This window comes from Harpia harpyja, chromosome 21 (assembly GCF_026419915.1).
Source record: "Harpia harpyja isolate bHarHar1 chromosome 21, bHarHar1 primary haplotype, whole genome shotgun sequence".
Classification (NCBI taxonomy): Eukaryota; Metazoa; Chordata; class Aves; order Accipitriformes; family Accipitridae; genus Harpia; species Harpia harpyja.
Genome location: NC_068960.1, coordinates 13,921,480 through 13,943,166, shown reverse-complemented (window position 1 = coordinate 13,943,166; position 21,687 = coordinate 13,921,480). Strand labels below are relative to the sequence as shown.

The window sequence follows — 21,687 nt, the reverse complement described above, 5'->3', positions numbered from 1 at the left end:
ATCTCCTCTGTTTTTTGTTTTCCTTAAAACAGTTGCACAGGAGAAAAATCCATGTTCCACCACGGTATGTACTTACTGGCCTACTGATCAAGATACAATTTGCAAAATCCATTTCCATTTATTGTCAAGATTTTTTTAAAATTTATTCCTTTCTTTTCTATGCTATTGTTGTACATTCATAAAAGCTTATACCTAGGACTAGTCCTAAACCTGCTGAAGTTCATAATCCTAAACAAGGATTGGACAGAGCTTTACCTAGAAAGGAAGAGAATATCCCTGCCTCTGTGTATGTGCACTAGTGTTATGAAATATATCTTAAAAAGCCGACGCCACAACTTCAGTTTAAGAACACGTGCACAGAGGTACGGATACTCTCCCTCTTTCTACTCACATGGAGTACCATAGAGTAACCCACAAGCAGGAGGTCCCTAGTAGTTAGTCTCAGTGGTCTAGAAAATACAGTAGCCTGCAGCTTTAGTTTTCGGTTGTCCTTAGAGATAAAAAAACCCCAACAGTTCTAATTATTTCCTCATACCATCTCTTTCCCCACTACATATGATTTAGGCTTGAATTCCTGCGCGTTTTAGGAAGTTGTATGAAGATCCACATTCAAAATGGGAACAAGTACGGACTGAATAAAATAGACTGTCAGAGGAAGAAACCGTCCTCAAAGCTTGTGAGCGTTTCTAACGCCCAGCGGGTTTGAGCGGGATTGGTACGCCAGGCTACCAGTAGTTCATGTGCAATACCAGTTTAGTAATACGGAAGAGCTGATCTGAAACCCAGCTGCGCACATGCAGCAGTGGCACCGCAAGACTCAGGACGGTGGATGCAAAGCCAGCTGCAGGCATGTCCAGCCTTTGCAGGAGAGCAACAAAAAGCAAGAGAGGAGAGTATTTTATAGAGGGTGGAGAGGGAAACTCAAGGTGCTTGCCCGCTGATCGGTATTCACACCAGTTCATGGCTTGGCTCACATGCTGGCTCCGGGGGACATTCACTTTGATCGAAAGAGGTAGTGTGGCTGTAGTAGTTAGGAAGAGGATTTTCACAGCAACATTTTGAAGCGTTCGTGAGGTAAACGAGCGCTTTTAACACAAGTGAAGAAGCCACGACTTCCCTCCTCCCGTTTGTTGGAATTTTGCCTGGTACAGTGCAAATACGCTACGAGAAACCGTAAATAACAGAAGCGTAAAAGCGGTAGAAAAGGGATCGCAAGGGTTTGGATGCTCAGCGCAAGCCTCCCGGCCGACACCGTGCCCTCCCAGGTGCTGGAGCCGGGCTCGGCCGTGCAACAGCGCTCGGCCCCGGCCCTCCGGCCCTGCGCGGCAGCCATTTTCCCCCGAGCCTGGCCCCGGCCCCGGCCGCAGGAAACCTCCTCCCGGGCGAGGACCTGCCCCTCAGGTGGGTGGCGCGGCGGCCGGCTGTCACCTCACGGGCTTCGGCCCCGCCGGCGGCGGCGGCGGCGGCCGGGGGGCAGCCCGAGGCGGGGCAACGCCTTAGCCGGCTCGGGGAAGGCGCCAGCGCCAAGATGGCAGAACCGCCCTGCCCAGCCCAGCCCGGCCCCCGCGGGCCCCCCGGCCCGCGCAGCCCGGCCGCGGCGGCTCTCCGGGCCGCCGAGCTGCCGGCCAGGCCGGCGCCGGCTGCGGCCCGGGCCCGGCGCGGGGCGGGGCGGGGGGCGGCGGCGGGCGGAGCCGCCTCGGGGCCCGGCGCATCACGCCAGGGGGCGGGGCCGGGCGGCGGCGGGGGAGGCCGCTGCGTCTGCGCCCCGCGGCCGACGACGTCTGCGCACGGCTACTGTGACGGCGTAACCCATCTTGCGCTCGGGCCCCGCCCCCCGGCGCGTTCCGCCTGATGGGCGTGCGGGCGGCCCAGTGAGGGCCGGAGGTGCCGTTCAAACCGGAGGTGCCGGGGCGGCGGCGGCCAGTTGGGCGGCGAGGGCGGGTACTGGGCGGCAGCAGGTTCCCAGGCGTCTCCGACGGGCTTTTACTGGGCTCGGGGCGGCGCCGGCGCTCAGTGTGTTTGGAGCCGGCGGATGGAGGGACCGGGCTCTGGCCCGGGAGCATGGGGGTGAGGTAGAGCCGGCCCAGCGGCGGAGCGGAGGCGAGCGCGGCTGTCCGGCGGAGCCGGGCCTGCGCGGCGGCGGCGGCGGGGAGGGACGCGGAGCCGGCCGGAGGATGGAGGACAAGAAGGAGGAGGGCGAGGCGGAGATCCAGGAGCACGGGCCCGAGCACTGGTTCAGCAAGTGGGAGCGGCAGTGCCTGGCCGAGGCCGAGCAGGAGGAGGCGCTGGCCCCGGAGCTGCAGGACGAGGCGGCGGCGCAGCCCGAGCACAAGCAGCAGAAGCTCTGGCACCTCTTCCAGAACTCGGCCACTGCCGTGGCGCAGCTCTATAAGGGTGAGCGCCGCGGGGGGGGGGGGGGGGGGGGGACGGGACTGCTGAGGAGGCTGGGGCGGGACGGGGCTTGGCGGGCGGCGGAGCCCGGGCGCGGTGGGCTTGGGGCCGAGGCCGGGCCCGCAGATGTGGCGGCGGAGGGGTGGGGGGGGGTGGGCGCTGGGGCTCGGGGCGGCCGCGGAGCCGCCGGGGGTGGGGTGGGAGCGGGGCCGCGGCGCTACAAAGGGGATGTGGCGGCGAGAGCGGCCTGGGCAGGGGGAGGAGCGGGCTTCCGGCCCGGGGGCTCCGCGCCCGTCCATAGAGGCAGACGGGAAAACAAAATGGCGTGAGGGGGAACCGCCGCCGCTGCCCGGACATCGCCCTTCGCGGCCTCCGGCGGAGCGGCCTGGGCCGGCGGAGCCGCCGGGCCGGGCTCTTGCGTTGGCCCGGCCTGGCCACCCGCGCCCCCAGACGGGCGGCTGGCGGAGGGGTAGGCCCGGGAGGGCGGCCGGCGGGCCCTGCCGGCCCCGGGGAGGCAGGGCGCTCCGGCGGAGAGCGGCCTCGGTGGGGGGGGGGGGGGTCCCGGTCGGCGGGGGCGAGCCCCGCGAATGCCCGGGGAGCGGCGGGCTCCGGGGGCGGGGAGGGTGGGGGCAGACCGGGAAGCCCGGCGGCGGCGGCGGCTCCCGACGCCCAGCCCAGGGAAGAGGCTCCCGACAAAATGGCGAAGTGAGGGGCCGGCCCCATTGTGCGGCGGGGGCTGCGGGCGGGGGCCGGGCAGGGCCCTTCCCCGGCGGGCTGGGGGAGCCGCCGCCGCGCCCGCTGCCCGGGACCGGGCCGCCGGCGGCCCGGCCCTTCTGGGCCCTGATCCCGAGTTGCCTTCGGAAGGTGGAACAAAATGGCGAAACCTAACATGGCCGTTCGGAGTTGGTGACTCCAAAATAAACAGCGTGTGTCCTTCCCTCCCTGCAGACCGGGTGTGCCAGCAGCCGGGGCTTTCCCTCTGGGTCCCCTTCCAGAACGCGGCCACTGCGGTCACCAACCTCTACAAAGGTAAGGGGCTACCCCCCACCCTGCTGCCCCGGCAGCCCCACTCTGCCTCCTGTCCCGGCTTACTCATAAGCAGGGCCTGTTAATGTCTCTTATTCACCCTGATAAAATCTAACCCGAGACTGCTTCCTGAATCTTGCAAGTTTTCCCTGGGCCACTTTAGCTGATGGTAGCTGAATCTTTTCTGTTGCCTCATGTCAGTGACTAATAAGTTAAAAGCTGTTTTATTTCGAGACCCTTGAAAAAAGGATGTTTTTAATGTGTGGCTTGTTCTCCTGAATTCAAGGGAAGAGTGCAATGGCCTATTAAAAAGTACTTAAATTTCCTGTGTTTTGTACACTTCATGTTGTATTAAATGTTGGGATATCAGTATAAGATATGTACATTTGCAGTGAAGCATAGGTTGGGTTTAGTGTTTGTCATATAATGGCCACGCAGAATTTTACAAAGTTTTATCTTCTTGTGATAGTGAGCTTTAAGTAAGCCTCCCAGTTCATTTGAAGCACTAAAATGTCATTATGACTGTGTCCCAGGGTGGCTGTAAGAAAGCAGTGTTAGCCAAAACTTTGATAAGAATGCACCCTGCATGTGTCTGTGCTTTTGTGCTGTTTTACTGTGTGTTTCTATCTGTCAGGATCCATTTCTGAACTCTGCTGTTCTTTGGGTTGTCACAGGAATTCTTGTCTGCAGAAGAATCATTCAGTGGTTTCTAGTTTGTTTAAAAGATTGTACAAAAATGATATCTATATCAGTGGAGGCTTAAGTTGGCACAGCGTGATTCTCATTGTTACTGTCTTCCATTCCTAGAAAGGAAAAAACTTTTAAAGTTCCAAATTGTTGTTTTTCTGACTTGTAGTTTGATCTTTTTTGGAGTTTTTTTTCTTGGTCTGCACAGCACTATCTATAGTTCTACTTGCACATTCTTTTTTGTCTCCAGTTTTCCCATTTTGGATTTGGTTTAAGCAATTGAAGTTAGTAACATGTTTGTGATGGCCGATCAGGTTTCTGACAGATGTGGACAGAGCAAGGAGGAAATGTAGATGCATAATGCTCACTGCCAGAGACTTGACTGCTGCAGAAAGTGGATTTGAATGTTGTGTATGTGTCATAGGTCATATAAAGGGGCAGCACATCACATAACGGGGTAGGTGTTGGCCTGAGGGAGTGGGTCACTAGAACATGGTCTGGGACACTAGTCACTTGAGCATGGTGCTAGAGTAGCAGCAGGTAGTCTTAATAAACTGTCTGGAATAATTATAGTTGGTTTGTTTTTTGTTTTTTTTTTTTTACAAATGACATTGCTCTCCCTTACAGCATCCTTACTACAAACACTTAGGCTGTTTGTTTTTGGTTACATCACTTGGATTACTTGTGCTATAGGCAAAATGAGCCCTATTTTTCGGCAATAATGTGATTAACAGAAGAGTATGTATGTGGTGATCAGGGAAACTGGAATTCAAGTAGGAAGCTGTCTTTTGCTGGGTGTAATGTAATATACTTCAAGAAGCAGCACCTGAAACAAATGTTTCCTTAAAACAAATCTTTAAGTGCTGAGGTACCTCAGTTACTCAGAACTGCCATCTTTCAATTTTAAATTAACTTCCAAGTGGGTAGAAATTTGTTGAGAACACAGGTAGAATCAGCTAGATGCTGGCATACCGGGCAAGTTGAAGTGTCTTAATGTGAATTTGCCTTCCCTAATGGTGATCATGGCTCTTCAAAAATCTCCTGTTGTTTCTCACATACTCAGTAATGTTTGTGTTTTGGAGGACTCTGTCAAAATGCTGGAGAAGTACTTGGTGTGGTAAACTGAACACCACAAACTGCCTCTTGCTCTGTCAGCTGGTTTCTCATCTGATTTTTAAAGCATCAAAATTCTTTTTAACGAGCTATATGAGGAATAGTGCATAAGGAGAATGGCATGACGTCTTGAATGTCAGCATTTTTTCTGAAAATAGATTAGAAGTTTAATATCGCATCACACTATGAAGGTCTTGGATCACAAATTTCTGATTGGTGCTGGTGATAGAGGCTGCATTTAAAGATAATTACTTATCTTCCAGATGGCACTAAAGTGAAGGCATGGATTGTAACACAGGATTTAGAACTTAAGGCCACTGTAGAAAGTCTTAGGCATATATTAGAATAAGGCTTCTGAGCCTACAGTTTACCTTATTTTTATTTAAAAAAAAAATCTGAATGTTTGCTATTGTTAGTTTTGATTTAGTAATTTCAGAATGTATGCAACTTGACTGCTTATATTTTGCCAGCTTAACTTTGTAAACAAAGTAGTTGTAGTTTTTACCGTAAAAATGTAATCTTTCCCAGGGTAATAATGCTTGAAATTTGTCCAGGCTACATCAATAGTTAGTGTGTTTGACCTCATAACTAGTTCCCAGTCCTTTGTAAAGCAAGCATTCTCATATACAAGGAAAGCAGGTTATTGACATAAAGCTGGGTTCCTCACCCTTCGGAAGGACTTTCTCATGGTATTGCAGGAAGTGATTAAAGGAATATTGTCAGTTTCCAAAGTGGCTCCAAAGTGTTTGGGTAGCTTTTACTTTGAGTGCTGTGGAGTCTAAAATGGCTGGAGGAATAATCTGTTGTGTTGCCATTGCTTTCACAGGAATTAGCATTTGTAAATCTAGCCTTTTGATTACAAAGCAGCATAGGCAAAATACTCTTAGAGTGCATAAAAGTAACTAACATGTTAAGTGTACTCTATGTATACCTGTATAGCCTATATTCTAAAAGCTGCAAGATTTAACTACGTTCAATCTGAGACGTTTTTCTTTTTTGGTAGGTCATGTTATGTTTGAAGTGCTGCTCTTTGATAGTGTAGATTTTAGTGCTGTCTTTTGTGGACAATGCAGTGGTGCCTTAGAATATAAGTCTAAGGATAGCATTTAATAGTGATTATTATTGGTTTTTTGAGTGCAAGAAAACTAGATTAGATGTGTATGTCACTGCTTACCTGTAAACCAATATCTTTGACAGCTGTTCTTAAATAAATCTTTTAATATTGTTCTGGGCAAATGGCTCTTGTGTTGGACTTCATTAGTAAAGCAAGAATATAAGAAGCTGTTTTTATCTGCCAGATTAAAAAAACAACTATGGAAATCGAGTAAATGAAATTAGAGTGGATATGTTGGTGTCTTTTAATGGAGCAAGAGCAACATAGCAGTAATTTTCATAAAACTGAAATAGCTGTTGGCAAAGGTCTGATAACAAATCTATGACAAACAAGATGAGCATAATTGAGTAGGGAATAGGGTTTGTCCCACCTGTTACTGTTGTCTGAAATTTACTCATACTTAAACTACTAGCCAGAAATGCACTTACCTTTGTACTTAACTTTGAAAGCAATGTCATACAAGGCATTTAAGGGTGTTTCTCAGAGGCACAGTTGTAACTGATGTGCACAGGTGACCAGGTATACCCATGGAGAATGAAACTGCATTTTGTAGTAGGATTAATTGCAAGTAGTATGTGTTTAAAGCTTTTGTATATCAAATTTGCAATGGGATCTTAAATGGGGAAGGGAATTTTCTTAGACTTCTTTGTAAATGGTATGTTGCCTAATTGAAAGGCATAGGGGACACTTGTGTTCTAACTAGTTTCAAAACTATGGCCTCCTGTGAATTGCCTCTGCAGTTGAAATTCAGATGAAACTTAGAAGGACTCTAAAGAAATCCGAGTTTTCTGAAAATTCCTTACCTATCAGAATCAAGAAAAACGTATTCCTTTATGTGGGGTTTCCTGACTGTACTGATGCACTTTAAGAGTGTGTCTCCTAAAGTGCACTGTCTGTTGATTTAAGTACCTTCCTCAGACTGACGAGCTCAAAGTGTGTTTTTAACGTTGGTACAATATGGTTTCGTAAACAGTGCTGTGGTGTTGACCTGAATTATAGTAAATGCTATTTAGGTGGTGCTTGAGTTGCTGTTGACTTTGACTTGTAAAGGGAGTGGAACTTTTTTGCTAATATTCTCTTTAGGTTTAATAGGACTTATCTTCAATGCTGCTAATTTGTTACAGCTAACTTGGTATTGCATTACAGTAACCTGTAGAAGATACACTTCTTTCCCATGGTTGACAGAAAGTGGTATCAGTGATGTGCCATACTACATGTTGCTTTATCTGTAACACTTAAGAAAACTTTTTTCTGTCTTCTTGCAGAAAGTGTGGATGTCCATCAGCGAAGCTTTGATGTAGGAATTCAGATTGGCTATCAGCGTCGGAATAAGGATGTGTTAGCTTGGGTTAAAAAACGCAGAAGAACTATTCGTAGAGAAGACTTGATCAGCTTCCTATGTGGAAAAGTTCCTCCTCCAAGAAATTCTAGAGCTCCCCCAAGACTGACTGTAGTATCCCCTAACAGAGCTACTTCAACAGAAACTAGCTCATCTGTAGAGACTGATTTGCAACCCTTCCGTGAAGCCATAGCTCTGCATGGTAACAGTAACTTTTTCAATACTACTTGGTTAAAATTGGGTGGGGGTTCTTAAAGCATGTCTGGCTCTTGGCCATTGTTGGTATTGTAATATGTCATGTACCTGATGTTCCAGCTGAAGGTTACTTCCTTCATTCTCCAAGGGAGTTTTTGCATGTATAAGGCATATTAGCTACTAAAAAGTTGCATAGTCAAATACTTTGAATGAGAAAGAGGTATTGTATAAAAATGAGGTTTGGATCTGTAATATTCTACAGCCTGTGAACTCAACAGTTAAGTATCAACTCTTGGTAGTGTTTTTGAAGCATGAAGAGACTTGGCATGCCAATGCTGAAGTAAACAGAATTCTTAGAAAATGATAATACTATGCTAGCAACTAGTTAAATATTAAGATTTGGCTACTAGCACATAACTAGCAAATTTTTGTGGGGTTAGGGAGGGAATTTAATGTTTGAAGCTTCTCTCTCTGGGGTACTTTCCTGTACTCTAGTACCCTTGTTGTGATGCACTTGATAATATGGTTTAGCATTCTACTTAAAGTACCCTGGAAAGGGTACTTCACTTGCACATAATTGCAGTAATTGAGTCCTGTTCAGAACTTGGTTTTATTTCACTTTCAAACTTAAATGTCTACCAGTGTCCTACTGAATTGTTGGTGGTGTATCTTTTCTCCTTTTCAGATAGGAATATTCAGTAGCTTATTCTGTATTGGACTATTACCTAGCAAGTGATAAAGAAAAATGTGTTTTAAACTGCTCCTGATGTGAAATGAAGCAGTTCACCTGTCGGTTTTATGCCTTCTAAAATTCTAAAGGGTAGCAGATATCTTGAGGTATACATAGTAGACCATTCTAAAAGTAAAAATCAAGCTGTCTAGAAGTACAACCTGTGACACTTGAATGAAATTTTTACTGTCTCAGTATTCTCAGTGGGGGGTGGAATTAATGAGTTAATTAGATGAGTGGATTCCTGAAAATGCAGTCTTTGCTTCTGCTATGTGGTGGTGGTTTTTCAAGATACATAAGCCAGACACTGTCACTGTCTAGGTGACAGCCTAATTCTGGTATTGTTTGCTGCTCTGTTGCCATTTCAGTCAAGCGTGCTTCCACCCAGTCATGTAGCTTTTGGCAGTTTTCCTTCTCACGTTGGAAGCTGGCTAGAGAATTCTGTGCACCAGTATTGCTTATTCAGTAGGTAAAGCTAATTTTGTGAGGAGAACAACTGCAGAAACTGGCTCTCACCTGATATGATGAGATAAACACCCTTTTAAAAATCTTGTTTTTTGAAACTGTAGTTGAATCTGGTGTGCAGTTGGCTTTAATTATAAAGGCTTAGTCTCAGGTGAGAGTAAGCTAGGTAGACTCACTTCAGCACAGTGAGGTCTCAAGCAGAGTAAACTCAGAGGCATTTTTATTGGTAATTATGGCTCTTTTCATGTCCTTGTATTGTTTCTTAGCATCTGCTTTGTATGGAGGTGGTTTATGGAAGTCACTTCTCTATAGCATGGGAATCGGAACCATGAGGTATAAAGTTTTCTTTCATATTTCAAAAGGTAATACAGGGTCATGAGGACTGTAGGAAGTTCTGTGCCCTGTACTGGCACTGCAGGGGCTAGAAATGCACTCTTCCCCTTCATCAGCTGGTTGACAAGATTATGTCAATCACCTTCTGGATTAGGTTCTCCTGATACTGGTTTCAGTCTGGCCTTTGACACAAATGCTTTTGTGCTAATCCTTTAGTGACTAGGCTTGTATTTGGCCTCATAACTGTTTTTAGATTATTGCCTACAATGCCTGCATTCCTCCAGCTTCTCCCCACCCTTTTCTTTAACATTAAGGGAGTTGTGATTAAACTGTCTCCCAAACTATTTTCCTATTTATCATAGGGCATCTCAGAACTATGTTTTGATTGAAGCCTGCATAGGATCTTCAGGTGTATGTAAATTCATGTCCTCTGTAGGGAAGTGCTTATCTTCTTTTTTGGCAGGCTGTTTAAAAGTGATTTGCTGCTTCTAGGTGTTGTGAGAAAACATGAGAAAACCTTATGATAGTGAGTAGCAGTCTCGGCAAGTGTTCAGGACTAAGGCTTTAAAGGGGGATTTTTTGACTGGCGTGTAAAGGAGTGAGGCTTTGTGCTGGTAGGCTTCCTGTGGAAATGGAGTATTTATCTATTGGTATGATGGATGGGCTGAATTACATTTGAGGGATAATGCTAAAACTTTGCTGCTCTAAGCAAGACCTCTTTTAGTGAAGCAGGGATAGGTATGAATCTATGACACCAAATAAAACTCTGTGGAAGCAGAGTTGGTTTATTGACTTTTCAGAAATAAGTACTAATATATTTCTAAAGACCATGGTGCTATAACTTGCTGATCTTGCTCTTTGATGGGGGAAATACCTGTATTTTGATCATATAACCTCTAAATGCTTCATAATCACATCTGAAAACTTTGAAAGAAGCTGTGGTAACAAAGTAGCTAATAATTAAATATTTCCTGGAACATCAAACAGAATTCTAGGTGTATGCCTTAGACTAAAACATTAGAGAAGAATATCTTTAGGTATTAGCACACTCTTAAAACTGTATGCTGCATCTGAAAAGAAATCTGTTAAAATTGGGTTTTTAACCTTACCTCTTCTATGTCAAACCTTGTTAGATCTGACCTATATTATAGCTCCACAAGGTGGTTGACAGTTTTCTTGACAAAAGCTAGGGATTTTGAACCCAAAATTTAATCTTGTGATATTAGTTATCAGTAGTCTTTGTGCTATAAGGAAACTTGTTCTTCTCTACTGGTCTGCTTTCAAGACTTGCTATAGTACTAAAAGCAAAATGATCATGACAAAAAAAACTATACTGACACAAGAATGTTTAAGGAGTATGTGATCTACCTTTCCTTTTAACTCATACGCTCATACTGCATGTATGCTGTGCAGCTGTTGCTGAAATCCTTAGTGTAATTTAAGGGTACTTGAGAATGAGTTTTTGGAACTAAGTAGTCTCTTAAGAGAGTAAACTCTAGTAAATAAAAAAAAAAAAAATCTGTGCCCTTGATGTCAGCTTTCCATTATTAGTGTGCTGATGGGTAACTTTTGAAATAAAATATGGCTGGAAACTTAAACTGTGAATGCCTGGAAAGAAATTAAAGCCTTCAAGAAAAGCTGAGTGGTTAGCTTAAGTAGTTAGCTTAATATATGCTATTTTACTCTGAAGTTCAAGTGGATTTTTCTGAAACTTCAAAAACTGTGCATCTGATGATGCTTAGCATTTTAAGATGTGGTAGTAGAAGATAAATACCTTTATTGTTCAACATCTCAAATACAGAGTTGGGTTTTTAACTTCTACCAGTCTCTAAAATGTCATTGCGGCTAGCATAGGTATGGATGTATCTTCACCTACTTTCTGGATGTGTATTGCCATATCCAGTTCTGTAAGAGAAGAGTTCCAAATGGCAGAATTACATCAAACTGACCTAATAGTTATAAGATTCCCAAAAGCTGACATGTGCCAGGTCACTTTCTGCCTGGCTGTAGCTAGCATACTAAGTCTTGCAGTGCTGGTGGCTATGCACAGTCCATGTTTGAAATGATGCTTTGGTCTTTTAGTGTGGGATGTGCTACATGCTTTACAAACCATTCTCCAAGCATAATGGGAGAAAATGCTATGATTTGAGGAGGGGGAAGAAGCAAGCTTGGGAAGACAACACTGAAATGCATTAGACTTGGGCATTCTTAACTAAAAATGATGTAAATGGGCAACAGCACAGTGAGGGTGTGTTAGTTCTTTTGCTCCTTATCTTTAATGTTGGTGTATATCATTAATGTGATTCAGTCTCTTTGGGGTGGGAGGGGAACCCTTGCTCTAGCATGTAGAAGCGTGTGGCTTGGCCCCTGTAAAGAGTCTGAATTTCCATTAGGCCTCCTTAGTCTCTTCTCAAAATATTAAACTGCAATATAAAACATCAGCAGTTGTTAGCAGAGTGGAGAAGAAGCAGTTGGTAGAAGAGGGGATGGGAGAGCAGTGTTCTGATAGCTATATATACACACAACCTTTAAACTCTTTCAGAAACTATCAGAGTTGTGTACTGGTATGTACTGCTAAAACTTGCTCTTTGAGCAGTACTGTGAAAGTGTGAGTATGACACAGAGGAGTGACAAGGATCTATCTGCATGCCATTTTGTATTTATCTGGGGTTATTAACTAATCCTGCTTTAGTCATACTTACCTAAGCGTGAATGTTCTTTTTGATACTTCCTGATTAAAACTTCTGGAAAACAATAGTTAACTACTGTTCAGTATAGTCATAGTATTATCTGCTATATTATGCTGTGGTAGTGACCTGAATAACTCATATTATGGACATGGTTATAGTGCAGATAAAATGGCATTTACAGTTTGTTAGGCTGGTGTTGATAAACTTGCTAATTTTGAGTTGACAGTTTTATTTACCTTAAGTATTTCATGCTCCATAAAACATATACTTTTAGCCAAACATTCTAATTACTTGATAGTTTTGGAGAGTACTTAGTTATAAATTAGCTAGATCAGAAATTGTGACCAATACTAGATAATTTATAACTATTTCTTCTATACTGCAGCTTTTTCTAATAGTACTGTAATAAATGCTTCAGAATGTAGCTTCAGATAAAAGCAGAGTTTTTTCTGAAATTACTGGCTATGAAATGCCATATTGTTGATGACTGAAAGATGTGGCAGGAATGAGAATGTAATAAGTACTGCAGAATATTTTAGATGTGTCCTCCACTTCAATCCTTTCAAGTTTAAAAAGGGAGAAAGAGCCACATGTCCTTTCTTACAGGCCTCTAGTAAAAAAGGAAATGTCTCCTGCAGAAAACAGTGGGAGCCTTCAAAGGTGGTCATGAGATCATGAAAGAAGTAAAGACACTAGTAGCTGGTTGAATCTGTCCTATTATATAGACAAAACTGATGTACCTGTGATTAGGTTATGTTAATCACAATACAGAAATCTGAGGTTGTAAAATGGTGTTGCTAACAGTAACATGTCATCTTGCTATTTCCTAATATCTATTACTGCTTGCTTTACTGCTTTAAATGGTTAAACGCTTTGAGAAGAGGTTTCAGTGTCCACTGAAAACTTAAACTCAGAATAATTTACAATAAATGGGTTTTCTGAGATTTCCTCTTTGCATTATAACACCTTTCCAAGAAAAAATGAACTGTGGATCGCAGCTCCTGAAAGATGCTTTTTCTCTGTCAATGAAAAATATATCTTTTCAATTGCATTGCTGATTAGTCTTCAGAGATGTTGCTTCCATGAAATGGCAACTTGATATTTCAGTGCATGCCTTGAATTTTCTTTCTGACTCTTCCATGTTAGCTTGATTACCCAATCCTAAACTGTGATCTAAATGTTTTGTTTGACAGTTCTGCTTTCTTGGATTGATGTGTAGTGCTATGTAATATGGTTAACTGCCAGTAACTGATACCAAATTGTCACTCAGTCTGTTAGCATACTCAGTAATGACTGTTACTTGCTAGTTCAGTATTAAATACCTGTATGAGATGCAAGATTAAACTGCAACTAGAAGTCCATGTTGTGATGCAATATCCTTGTACTCATATTTTTGTAGAAATTAATTAAAACCTACTCTCCTGCCATTGACACCAGGTTTGATTGAAGATTTTAACTTCTTAATTATCTCCTGAAGGTTGTTTGTGTATTTACATGTGCAGTGATTCAGTATTACCTAAATATTAGAAAGACAATGCCTGTTTGAGGAATTGCTTGTGAACCTTGGCAGTCTGTTTTAGAATATGCTGGAGCATATTACAGATGCATCTTTTAATTCTGACTTTTGTATTTACTATTTAAAAAAATGCTTGTTGTTTGAAAAGGCTCTACTTAAAAACGTAGTTCTTGAGTGATGCCAAAATGTATTCTCACATCACAGGTCAGTTTTTGGGTTTAATTAGAATAATTTTTCTCTCCTTACTTGGGCATTAGACATAATGAAAAGATGTCATGATAAAACTGAATTAGTATATTGGCTATTTGGTTATGGGTTGCATAAGAGTAAATGACTTAAGTGGTATAAATTGTCAACTCTCAGTGGAAGTAACAACACTGAACTTGTGTGTTCAGAGCAATTTTGCTTGGAATAGTGATGTGGGGGGAAATCTCTGCAAACAGTTTGGATTTGAAACAATGTCACCTTCTGTGCACTGTCAGATTTTTTCCAATTTAAATGTACAGGATGAATTAATGCTTTTTCTAATGTATGTCATGCTAGTTGAAATTAAACTTGCTGTTGTCTTTGAATTGTGAAGTGATTTGTTACCTGCCCAAATTTTGCGCGTTGGTGGTTTATCCAAGTTATGGCATCTGAATTGGCTTTTTGCTCATGCATTTATGTCATCGATTAGCTGCTTTACTTTCTTTGGTAGGTGTATAGGAACCTGTTTTCATAATGGCTTTAAACTTAAGCTTGACCTTAATCCTGGGAGTACTGGAACAAACTGTGTTGCTGAAGTATCTTTTCACTAAAACAGCTTCTGCTGTTTAAATACTTTCTGCTATTGTGAGTGAAGGATGATTTTAATATTAAAAAAACCTGCAGGGTCCCTATCAGACTTCAGACCATGCTTCTGAGTTGTGTTGGAACACCACTTAGAGCTCTAAGAAAGCATCAATGATTAGTGGCTGTTTCTACTGGTTGTTGCATAATGCCTGATCTATGTAAAACTATATCCTGTGCTGTTACAAGATCTAAGCTTTAAATGTTTGTTCAACAGTAATGTATAATAGAGTGAAATTGGTTGGTCTGTTCTGTCCTGACTTGTATATCAACCTGCCATTGCTGCAGATAGCTTTAGAATTTATCTTCTAATTGAGGCTTCTGGCAACTGATCTAGTAGCTCTGGCAGTCTTCTCCTCAGAGAGCCTCTGAAGTTGCTTATTTGGCCTATCAGCAGCTAATAAATAAGGTTTTGTTAGGCTTTACTTGTCAGCATGTGACTTCTGGTGGCATACTTGACCACGTGTGAAGGTGTGTATTAAATGGCTTTGCACACACACAAGATGTGTGATGGCTGGACAAAGGTGTGGAGTATTTGACACTGGAGAAAACCTCTTGAGCGCCCAAGATTTTGAAGGTTACTGAGACAGAAATCTTCCTGGACAGCTTAACATTTGCTTGTTCTTACTGCTAGAAATATACACAGATGTAGATCTTGTTCTGCTGTTCTTCATCTTCCTGCATGACCCTTGCTTTGTTAGTTTATTTCTAGGGCCAACAGATGTTTTTGTACTTTCTTAATAATACTCAGATTTGAAGAGGTTATGATAGCAAAGATGTTTGTTTTATCTCTGAGCTCCTGTTTATCTACAAATACAGCCTGAATTCCAAATAGAGCAGAATTGTTAGGCTTTCAGGTACTAGCCCTTACTAAACTTAAGTTTTGGAATGTCCCGCTTCTGCAAAGTTGTAATAGTAATGTTACTGAAGACAAAAAGTTTAAATTAGTGTGAAGTTCATGGTTTTCTTTTTATGGCCTTGTTTCTGTAAGAAATAAACTTCTGTTTTAAACATTTTATTAATAACCTGAACACAAACCAAAGTAATTGCAGGGTACCTGGGACAGTGTTTTGGATCACATCTGTCAATAGCAAATCTTGGGGGGTTGTCATGTGGTCTTGCTTGGCTTATTTGTTATTTTTAGGTCCTCTTCTGAATTCTGATAATACTAATGTGTTGGCTAATAGCGGCAGCCATGAAATAAAGCTTTTATTTTAAAAACTAGCTGTGGTATACACCTGTCTAAGATCTGCTGTCATACTGCAGTTTTCTTTAGAACTACAGTGACTGAGGGGGCGAAAGGTAAGAGGGTGGTGGTGTTTGAAACAAGACCAAGTCAGGTCAACCTGGAAAGCCCTTGGTAGGGGATTTTCCTTCTGTATAACTATTGGTCTAGTTTGAAGCCTTTATATTGAAATAGTCTACTCTTGAGTAAGTACACGTATTTTGAATAGCATGTCATGCTTATGGAGCTAGCATTTGCTGTTACAACCTGGTATATAAGCTCACTGTTAATGTCATAAAAAGCAGTTCTAGTAATTGCTAGATTCTTATATGGACTGAAAGCTGGGAAGGTGTGGTCTGGACTTCAAATAAGTGTGGTGCAAATAATAGGGTGAAGTGCCTTTACCATCTCACTAGAAGTCAGATAAGTGTCATCCCTTCTGGCACACGTGGGAAATTAACTTTCTGTACTGCTTGACCTAAATACTTTTTTCTTTTTTTCCCCTAGGTCTTAGTGGTGCAATGGCTAGTATAAGTGTTCGCTCAAGTACCCCAGGCTCGCCCACTCATGTGAGCAGTGGCTCCAATGCTAGTCGAAGGAGAAACGGACTCCATGATGTTGATTTGAACACTTTCATATCAGAAGAAATGGCACTCCACTTGGACAATGGTGGAACTAGAAAGCGTACCTCAGCCCAGTGTGGCGATGTCATTACAGACTCACCAACTCATAAACGCAACAGAATGATCTAAACTGCAAAAATTTCAAACCCACCATGCTGCTTGAAAGCCACTTGATCCTCAGAGTACTATTCAAAAGGAAACATGAGGCCATCTTTCCATATTCACTGTTTAAGACAAATGAATTAAATAATTGCCATAAAGGAAATTTTAGATATTACATTAGATGCCTCTTGTAACTGCGGCTTTCTTAAACTATATTCTTAGCAGAGGACATCAGATATTGTGTAGTAGTTAGCAAGATCATCATAGGCGAACATGTATCCGTTCCAAGGCTAAAAGTGACCTTACTTGTATTAAAGGGAAAGGAAATTTCAGATGTTTATTTGGTTATAGAATGCTTTTTTTGTCCTTTATTTCCTGCTGTGTTGAGTATTTGCTTAAACAGTATTGCCAGTTTGACTGAAATTGTCTACAACATGACTTGGCATCTTTGTCAAAACTGCAGGCTTCCATTTTTGCAGCACTGTACCATGCACCTAGTTTCTATATAGTAACAGTGTGCAAGTTATAAATATTGGACTGTACCCTTTTTAGTTTTAAAAGCAGTTGATAATTCTGGTGATTGTGTGATAATGTAAAGAGGTGCTATGATGGTCATGCAATTAATACTTAATATTGAATCAATACAAGGATCTTTATTGGATTCACTTTGTGTGTTTTAGTGCTCTGAAGTAGCAATATTAAACTTTTCCCCGATTAACTTCATAGGCTTTTAAATCAGTTTGAGAAAATATATGTACTTATTGGTATTATCCTCGTGGTAATCATACACAGTGCAGACTGCACCAGTGCTGACCTAAATTTAGAGAAAGATGTCCTGTAATTGGAAAATAGGCTTTTCTGTTCAGTATTAGTGAAGGGTAGGTTTTGTGTACACCCATACCCATTTTACATTTCTTGTGAAGTAATTGCCCATTGCTGGGGAGGGGTGGGAGGAGAGGGAGTGAGGGGGAATAGTTGGAAAAGGGGCGTGGTCTGACAAGACTTCTGGTCACATGTGGAAACTTGGACTAACTTAAGATTCTGTGTGATGCCATCTCCTTCAGGAGGGAGTGACATGCAGGTTCTGTGAAGTGCTAAGAAAATAATTTAAAACTGGAAGTTGATTATAAAGCTCTGGCTAAACATGCCATAAGGGTGAATTAAAAAGGATAAATGGCTTTCTTATTGTGTGGAGCTTACATTCATAGGATTGAACTCTGTCTGCCATAACTTAAGCATAATCTAAAACTGAATTAGAGATCAAGACTGATGTGCTGCAAATCCATTTCTGGATGGGGAAGGATATGTGTCAGTCTCAAAGAGTGTCCTAACTATTTTTACATGTAGATGCAGCAAGTCCTTGGTGGAGAGCTCTGGCTTTTAGGGCCTCTAAATCTCTGCCTAGGAAAGGGGTAATACAGGAGGAATAAGAAAATGAAGAGCTCCAAACCTGCAAGTTGGGAAGGGGTGTTTAGTGAGGTGGTATGCATGCTTTAACTGGAAGCATAGACTGATTCTTGGATGAAATGCAGCTATGCTAGATTCACAATACTAAAAAAAAAAAAATCGTGGTGTTCTAGCTAAGTTAAGGCACCTTGAGCTCCATGTTAATACACAGCTCTTCAAGACTTTTGCTTACGTGCTTGTAGAATCAGATCTTTTTTGTATTATCTTCCCTGTTTGAAGCAGACTTCACTGTAGTTTTGCTCCTTTTTACCCTGGTGTCCTCTCATTGGTGTTCTGTAGCCAAGGCAAGACAGCAATGATGTGTTACGTTCTTAGAATTCAAGGCACTCTACTAAGAGCATGATTTCCTTGCTTTGTGGTGCTTCCATCAAATTTCTTTGCATTGAAGAGCTCTTGAAGATGTCAACGGTTGCACAACACTGTAGCTAGAGGTTCTGTAGTTTATGGGACAGATGTAAGAACTGTCCAAAGCAAGATGGTAAGAACTGTTCAAAACCCCCACCTGTGTTACACAGTTGAACTTGCACATCGCCCGAAGATTCAGTATACATTAATTTCAGTTACTGCTATTAACTACGATTCATAAGACTTATTTTATGTAAAATATTAATACTGCATAAAGCTAGTTTTCATTTGAAGACTGCATTTTCAACAAAGATTTTGAAGATGGTATCTAAATATATCTGTTAGTATTTATTAGGCTGTTGGTAGAGGGATTTTTCTGTTCCAAAAGAAAAATCTGGAGTCCTGAACAGACAGGACATGAGTGAGAACCATTCTTCAGCTCTTCTGTTTATTCATTAACTGGCTTATACAACTAAGATGCTTATGCTTTGCAACTTCTAACACACTTTACTATTACATGTGGTAAAGGTAACATTATATTGGTATCAGTTCTGCATATATGGACTAAACTGTAACAGTGTTTTGGTCTAGCCCAAGTATACAGAGCCTGTTCAAATTACTTCTCCCCTTCCTTGCAGTGAAATAAATCCTGTTAATGCTTTGAAGCATTAATTCAGTCTAGTACCATCTAAAACTAAATTTGTCTGGCTTTTTATTTAATTTGTGCCATTTTTCTTTGAAAGAAAGCAGGCGTAGATATTAAACTGGTTGCATTAATGTTTTTTGCTTGTACCTTAAATATTTGGCAACTTTTGGATTGTTTTTTGTTTAGCCCCAACTGTTGTTTGCTCTTTTTTAACCTCTGCCAGAATGATCAAAAATGCATGTATTCACCTGGTAAACACAATGAGAGAACAGGTTGTCTCTTTAAAAAAAAAAAAAAGTCCAGTACCTGTTGCTTTGAAGACTTATTTCTTGTGCCAGTGTAGAAAATTGACGTTCTGGAAATAGCTTTCAGCTATTATCCAAACTGTAGCTCCTGGAGCCAGAAGCGAGTTGATTTCCTGTAAGAAACACTGAATTGAGAACTGTTTAGTTTGGTAAAAATGGTGCTTACTTTTGCTTTCTCCTATGAATCGTATAGTTGACCGGTCTCTTCTCCATGTACATCAAATTTAACATGAATGTGCGGCAAGTTACATAAAGTACATCCTGCACTGAAGCTACTGAGCTTGGCTTGCTTATTAATGAAGTAAGTTTTAAATGTTAAATTTAAATCTATATTACAATAAAGTAATGCAAAAATGATTTTGGCTGAAGCTGAAGTCCTGCAGTTAAACTTACTCTCAAATGTGGTTTACCCAGCTGGAGTAATAGAAACTCTAAGTCATAATAAACCTAATAAAAAAAAAAATAAATACAACTAATCGGGCTGCTTTGTAGTTATTTAAGTTTCTGAATAGTACAGTCCATCAGTAAACCCAAACCAAGATATGATTAGTGCGAGTTGACAGGCTTATTTGGTTCTGCAGAGTAGGATTTTTTCATTAGGAATGCAATTTGATGGTAGCTGTTCAGTCTAGCTACACTTAAGAGGCTTTCCTTTTTGTCTTTTATGGACTAATGAAGATGTTAAGAATTGAGGTGTACTGTTACATTTGTACAAGATGTTCTGCAGAGTTTAACATCACTAATACTTAGGAGCAGCATCTTAAACTATGCCACTTAAAACCTCTTCAGAAAGTTAAGTGGTATTGACTTCAGTAGTAGAGCTTTCCAATCTCTTACAAAAGACTTTTTGGACTTAAGTGAAATTAGGTGCTTTAATTAGGAGCTTTTCCTGCTTTATGTAGGTGTCCCTAAACCTGCAAACTATTTTCCACTTCCTTGCTGTATCACCAGGTCTTTGAATTTCATTGTGAAGGAAAGCTTTATTTCACAGGAGCTTTTAAGTTAAAAATGTCTTTTTTTTTAATTAATGTTAACATTTTTTCACTTCTAGCCAGCGAAATGTTCCAGTGGGGATTTGGAAAGTATTCTTAAATGACTTCTAAAAAACCAGCTTCTTTCAAATGTTAGCCTGGAGCTAGTAGTATTTTGGCAGCAACAAGGAATGCACACCTGATGTGTTCCACTGAGTTCACTGCACCAGGTGGGGCTGGTGTGGTTGTCTGGGGCAGCCACAAGGCCTGGTGGCTTGCTGGTGCTAGATCCTCTGGTTATTTAAGGTAATGAGGAAGGCACTGGCACTTGTCAGTAGCCGTGCCTGTCTCTAAAGCTTTCCTTGTTGGTGTGTAACTCCTGTGGATAGTTTGAGGCTGGTAAACTTTCTCTGAGAGCTTATGAAATGGCTCTGTAGTCAACACTGGTGCTTTCTGCTGTCATTCTCTCACTGGGCCCCTTTCAGACCATCTCAAAAGGAAAACTAAATGTGTCTCAAGCTCACAAGGGCAGTAGCGAGTAAACCAACCAAATTCACTTCTGTGTAGTATGGAAGCATCACCTAGCTCTGTATTAGAGACTTGGAAGCTAAACGGTTCTCAGTGGGTAATGAGATTCCAGCATTTCCTATGTGACTTTGTTTTGAGCAGTGATGCTGCTGCTCTTGTGGCTGATGTTATAGCAGCTCTCTGGGTTTTTTGAACACTGGGACTGTACATAGGGCTGTATTTTCATTGACTAAGATGGGATGTGGTGGGGAAGTGCACAAGAGTATGACCTTGTTGGAATCTGCTATGAGCCTGTTGAGCATACACTATGGTTTGTAGAAAATCTTGAATTCCAGTATAAAAAGTACTGATCAATTTAAGATGGCATCTAAGACCACTCTTAATCATGCTTTGTAACGTTTCACCATTTTTGTATCAACTTTGTTTTAAGTGTAAAGGTAAAGTTGGTTCTGGATGCCACAGAACAGCAAGCTGTGCATGAAAGGAAATACTGGGGTCCTCATTTGTATTGTCATGGTGTAACACTATCTCACATCTTTGTCAGGAAGAAACTCACAGTGCTTCTCCAGGTCTGAAACTCAAGCCACAAGAATTCTGGTGATATTTTGTACATCTAGTGTCCTTTCTACAAAACATCAAAGCAGAGGATTCAAAATGTTTGCATTTAAATTAGATATACTAAGAATTTTGTTCTAAGTTTCTAATGGAGTTTTGATAGGGTCACTTCCAGCTCCTGCCCATACAGCCGTGTGTATGTCTGCTCACAGAATATGGTCAATGCTGAAAAGTCCTAAGGTTAGCATTTGTTGCTTTATTAATACATATTTTTGGTTTGATATTGATAACTGTTTGAACCTAGCTTTCTTGTTTTGAAGTTAATTCCTTGAGTCTTACTTAACCTATAATGCAGTATGCAAGACCAAGAGTAAGATGGGGAGAAAATACCAAGTTTGTTCTCCTCTTTGAGTAATTACTTGATCTCATACAGTTAATAACTCCAGTTGTCTATAGCATTGCCTCTCGGCAAATCAACAATCTTTAGACCACT

The 21,687-nt window shown here is 42.0% G+C and overlaps 1 protein-coding gene across 2 annotated transcripts; it reads left to right on the top strand.

The window, feature by feature from the left end:
* The first annotated feature begins 1,935 nt into the window (after nt 1-1,935).
* Nucleotides 1,936-19,497, top strand: HAPSTR1 (HUWE1 associated protein modifying stress responses). Of its 2 annotated transcripts, none has more exons than XM_052772630.1 (4): nt 1,936-2,394; nt 3,340-3,420; nt 7,597-7,872; nt 16,160-19,497. In XM_052772630.1, exons 1-4 carry the CDS (start codon nt 2,175-2,177, stop codon nt 16,402-16,404), a joined length of 822 nt encoding a protein of 273 aa, XP_052628590.1. In that variant the 5' UTR covers nt 1,936-2,174; the 3' UTR covers nt 16,405-19,497. The 2 variants fall into 2 exon arrangements, with proteins under 2 accessions (XP_052628590.1, XP_052628589.1); XM_052772629.1 differs by lacking the exon at nt 1,936-2,394 and adding an exon at nt 2,613-2,860.
* The last annotated feature ends 2,190 nt before the right edge of the window (nt 19,498-21,687 follow it).

Excerpts from the sequence above, each read along its gene's own strand:
- HAPSTR1 (XM_052772629.1), top strand. The coding sequence starts at position 2,620 with ATGTGGCGGCGAGAGCGGCCTGGGCAGGGGGAGGAGCGGGCTTCCGGC. Across the intron at positions 2,861-3,339 it reads GACGGGCGGCTGGCGGAGGG|ACCGGGTGTGCCAGCAGCCG; the intron begins GTAGGCCCGGGA and ends CCCTCCCTGCAG. Across the intron at positions 7,873-16,159 it reads TGAAGCCATAGCTCTGCATG|GTCTTAGTGGTGCAATGGCT; the intron begins GTAACAGTAACT and ends TTTTTCCCCTAG.